Source organism: Pagrus major, chromosome 10 (assembly GCF_040436345.1).
Source record: "Pagrus major chromosome 10, Pma_NU_1.0".
In the NCBI taxonomy this organism is placed as follows: domain Eukaryota; kingdom Metazoa; phylum Chordata; class Actinopteri; order Spariformes; family Sparidae; genus Pagrus; species Pagrus major.
Window position 1 is genome coordinate 15,585,954 of NC_133224.1, and position 5,249 is coordinate 15,591,202.

The 5,249-nt window shown below is 40.5% G+C and overlaps 1 protein-coding gene across 1 annotated transcript in view; it reads left to right on the forward strand.

Annotated features, from left to right (window-relative positions):
• The first annotated feature begins 1,053 nt into the window (after positions 1-1,053).
• mpdu1b (mannose-P-dolichol utilization defect 1b) overlaps positions 1,054-5,249 on the forward strand; it is an 11,193-nt gene continuing 6,997 nt past the window's right edge. Inside the window, exons 1-4 of the mRNA XM_073475185.1 lie at positions 1,054-1,199; positions 2,221-2,286; positions 3,935-4,067; positions 4,205-4,290. Coding sequence (XP_073331286.1) covers positions 1,073-1,199; positions 2,221-2,286; positions 3,935-4,067; positions 4,205-4,290 — 412 coding nt within the window. The 5' untranslated portion in view covers positions 1,054-1,072. The remainder of the gene's footprint in view (positions 1,200-2,220; positions 2,287-3,934; positions 4,068-4,204; positions 4,291-5,249) is intronic.

Sequence of the window (5,249 nt, forward strand, 5' to 3'; positions counted from 1 at the left end):
ATTGTAGTAGGAGGAAGATAACTGGATCAAATGGAATTGTAGAATTAGAAATGTCACAGTTGGGGCGCTGTTTAGCTCAGTTGGTGGAGCAGGCGTCCCACGTACAGAGGCTTTGCCCTCGCTGCAGCAGCCCTGGGTTCGAGTCCCGGCCTGGGGCTCTTTGCTGCATGTCACTCCCCCTCTCTCTCTCTCATCCTGATTCCTGTCTATCTTCAGCTGTTCTATCAATAAAGCCATGAAAAGGCCAAAAAAATAATTTAAAAAAAAAAGAAATGTCACAGTTATGGTTAAGGCGTCCTGCAACAATGTCCTTTGGGAGGTGTATATAGGTGTGTCAGGGCAGGTTGGTGCTCCCATTGGGCCATCCCCCCTGTTAAAAATTAACAAATCACCTACTGCTTCCGGAGGTGTCAGCCCGAGCCGCTCCTCTCAGCATCAGTGACCGCACTAAACTGAACATCGTCAGGGACCCCTTCCACCCAATCCAAACACATTCTTTGAACTGCTCCCATCGGGAAAATGGTTCTGGAGTCTAAAAGGCCGAACAAACAGACTAATCAACAGCTTCCTTCCACAAGCTGTTAGATTGTTGAACTGCTGATCTGTGGCATGCACACTAAAAAGTTTTAGTTTTAATTTATTATAGTAATATATTGTGTGTATTTATTGTGTTCGTGTTATGGGATCCCGGAGAAACGCAATCTCATTTTTGCTGCACTACTTTTGTAGGTACAGCTAAATGACAATAAAGCTTTGATTGATTGATTGATTGATTGATTGATTGATTGATTGATTGAAATAACCTATTGCTTTATCATAAAATATGGGGAAAGAATTAAGTCTCAAGTGTTTTTCTATTTTTTCCTGAAAAGCCGGGTAGAGAAAATTATAATGATAATAATAATAATAATAATAATAATAATAATAACAATAATAATAATAATAATAATAATAATAATACGCTTTTCAATTGTGGTTCTGTTCACCAGCGGAACCTTTATATAGTCATGCGAACTGGTGGGGCTCCTTATGTGTGACACATTGAACGGCAACGTCACATCTGACCTCCAAAATGGCGGAGAAAACAGTCGTTGATAAAGGATCATGTTTTATGGATCCTTTTAAAGGGCTTTTGTTGACATATCTTATGCCCGAATCGTGTTATGACGAGTTTTTTCTCAATGTCAACTTTTTGGACGGTAAGTGTCTCATTTGAGTTGAATACCGGTAGGTTTTATCACTTGGAAGATGTGTAACGTCACCTTAAAATTAGCGTTAGCTGCGTACATTTTCTGTAGATTCCACTTAAAATGTCAAAAGACTTAGGTTTTCCGGGAACCGTAGCGGACTGCTAGTTTGTTTCTATGAATGCCAAATTCAGAATGTTTGATGTCATATTAAAATGTATGTAACTTTACTATAAACAAAAATACTCAACCTATCCGAGAGCAATCGAGCAACCCGTCTCTCCCCCTTTTTGTCTTTTATGTTAAGGGTAGTGGGAAATTGTGTTTTTAATCTAGTGCATTGAAAAGCACACCGTTGGATCATTTACAATGAAATGTTTTTGTTGCATTTCAAACAGACATATGTACAGTGCAGTATTATAGAGTTTGCTTGAAAAAGTGTTTGCATGCTCTTTGGCTGGTGGTGTGATCGTAGTGCGGCTCACAGCAGGGCTCGCCTATGCCAGGCATATGGAAAAATATGTTTATCAGAGTTCAGGAGCTTGAACATTATGAGTCTGAAGTGATCACAGTAACACGTATTGTGCGTCTATAAAAGCCACTGTATGTTATTTCTCTGTGCCATAGAGCTGCAGTGTTGTCCAAAAACTATTACAGCCCAACCGTTACACTGAGTGAAATGTTCCCTTATTTCTATGAATATACAAATGAAACTACTTAAACTATAGGTTTGTGAGCCTGATTTAAGTAGCAGTTAGATTGGTAGGAACCAATTGGCTTGAACCTCGGTGCCACATGCGGGAAGTCAGAAGGTATTGAGACTAACACATGTAGTTCACACGCATCACTAATTTGCCATAGTATTTAACTCCCAAATAAAGTTATATTTTACTTCTGTCTTGCTTGCAGATCCATGCGTATATTTTCTGATCCTCTCCAACTAATGACTGATTTGATGTGGGTGTGTGTGTATACTTTGATATGATCTATGACAGCCATCTGATCAATGTTTCTTTTTAATCTTTTGTTACAGTACCATGTCTGAAGATTGTACTGAGCAAAGGCCTGGGTATTGGCATTATCCTGGGATCAGTGATGGGTAAAACACTTTACTTCCTCTTGTTTTTTTTTGTTTTTATTTTTTTTAACTTTATAACAGCCTCATCTGCCCAACATTTCTCTTTAATTGCATGTCTATGGGTCCTGTGTATGCATGTCTGTTTTTCAGGCCACACTGCAAAAACTGCTGAAGAATGGTGTGAGGAATGTGACAAAGACCAGGCCTCCCAATACCCTAGATCTCAATCTGTACAAACATCCGCTGGACATTCTGGAACAAATACAATCCATAGAGACCCCACTGTGAATTGGACTTAGCTCTGACCCATGAAGACATGGACACAGGCGCTTTTAGGGGTGTCCTGTCATGTCTGAGTTAGGGCATTGGCTGTGAATCCTTAAAGTCCTGTCAGTTGTGAGGTGGAGTCCATTGATCGGGCTTGATCAAATTGGGATCTGCAGAAGTTGGAGGCCAGGTCAACGCCTTGATGTTTATGTCTTGTTTCTTGGACCATTCCTGAGCAGTTATTGCTGTGTGGTAGGGCACATTTTCCTGCTCGGGGGGCACTGCCATCCAGGAATGCCATTACCATGAGGGGTTTGTACTTGATCTGCATGTCAAAGCTGCATCCACATAATTACCAGGACCATAGGTTTCCTAGAAGAACGTTGCGTTGTAACAAACTGATCAGTGTTCTTCACTTTAACTGTCAGTGGCTGCAATGTTGTGGCTGATCATATTGTGTGTTAGCACATTTGCAGATAGATGCCACTGAAGATGTATATACCTCAGGACTGATGTTGTTATCCTGAGTGGCAGTCTGTTCACTCAAAACAGTCCTGTAAGGCTGCTGTAGCTTCATCTGTCCAAACTTTGATAAGTGATGGTTTGACCCTCTTTATCAACTGGGAATAAGTAGGCAGTAGAAGCAGAGAAATATGATCTGATAGGCCAAACAGAGGATGTGGGAGGGCTTTGTAGCTGCCAAGAATATTTGCATACACATGACCCAGGATACACTTCTTCTGGTGTGGCTGTGGACATGCTGGTGGAATTTAGGTAAAACAGTTTTGAGGTTGGTTGATTAAAACCACCAACTACAATAAGAATTCCATCCAGTTCTTTAGTCATGTTGCTGGTGATGACATAATACAATTCATGCGGTGCATTTTTTGAGTTTGCATCCAGGGGAATGTGCACACCAACAATAAAAACACTGGTAAATAGTTTGGGCAGATAATATGGTCGACATCTTAGCATTTGAAATTTGACATTTGTTGAACACTGTCCATCCACACTGACTGCATTTGAGCACCGAACATTATATATGTAGCGACAGAGCCCTCCTGTTCTTTCCTCTTTTCTTGTGGCGATCACATCGCTTTCGTGACATTTTGTCCCACTGGTCTGGCTGGCCACTCAGCAGATGCCACTGAGGGAAATCCTTTGCTGTTGTCTGCTGCTCTTAATCCAAACCCCACACTTCCTTTTCCAGTGTTGATGATTGCATCTCTATTGAAGATAGTGTGTGCTTCAGTAGAACAGGGCATAAAGGTGAAACATACCAAAAATGCAGTGAAGATTAAAGGAGCTACTGGCCGCCGTCATTATAGCAATATAGCATAGTTGTTTTTTAATCACATAAATTAAGCAAAATTATGAAAATTTCCTCTCTCCTTTTTAACAGTAAAGCTGCCTCAGATCTTAAAGCTGATGGGAGCAAAGAGCGCTGAGGGGCTGAGCTTCAAGTCTGTGCTGCTGGAACTGCTGGCCATCACAGGAACAATGGCCTACAGTATCGCTAACAAGTTCCCTTTCAGGTTGGGCCATATTCAAATAATTTCTGATGTTGAAATGTACATTGAGCTCTCTAAAATTCTACTGTTGCTATCACTGTTAATCTGCACTATGTGTCATACGAGTAACAAATTGAGTAATGTACTGAATGTTACCTCAGTGCCTGGGGGGAGGCTCTGTTCCTCATGCTGCAGACAGTCACCATTTGCTTCCTCATTCAACACTACGGAGGACAAACCAGCAGAGGTAAGACTGTATAGACACCCAAGAATCAGTCAAAGAATAAGAGTCTAATTTTTAAGACCAACACTGAATTTGATCCCTTTCATTTGGTTGTGGATAAGATAAGATGGCAAAAATAAGCATTGAAACAGTGACCTGTATTATCAAAGATGACAATACATTTTGAAAGGTAAACTTAAAGTGCAGGTCGATACAAATTTTCTTCAGGGTTTTTGAAATGGATACTCGAACTCAGCTGTTGGTAAAGGCAGGTTACAGCACTGATATCTGTCCCTACCCTCCCGTTCCCACATACACAGAAGTTCACTGATGGTGAAAGCATGAAGAATGACCAAAGTTAGCTGGAAGATATGAGCATGGAGATTAAACCTTTAAACCTTTAAACCTTAATTCAGAGGCAAACTGTACCGAATTTGTCGGTTGCTGCTTGTTAAAAGACTATTCAAAGTTGGAAACTTTGAAGACAGAGAGCGACAGTGGTCACGCAAGCTACAGAGTGATCAAGAGAGTGAGCGACGGTAAAACAAAAAAATAAAAAATAAAGTGGTAGTTTCTGAATGTGTCACAGCAATTACATTCCTTTTTTTAATTTAGTGGTGCAAGACAACAATTGAGACAAGACACACCAGGAGACAGGATAAACACATTATGGGAGTACAAACAAATATTGAAGACAGAGAGGGGGAGATTTTTGCACTACAGTCATGGTCAAAAGTTTACATACACTTCCAAACACAGTACATAATCATAAACAACAATCGCAACATCAGACAACTTCACAGTTTTTCGTTCTTTTTGATACAGTTGCCGGCAAAAGTTTACACTTGTAAAGAACATGTATATCATGGCAATCTTGAGTTCCAGTGATTTCTACAATGCTCATTTTTAGGTGCTTTTGATAGCCATCCACAATCTTCCGTTAGTCCTCTGGCTGAATTAGCTTCCTGGCACGGGCTTGTTTC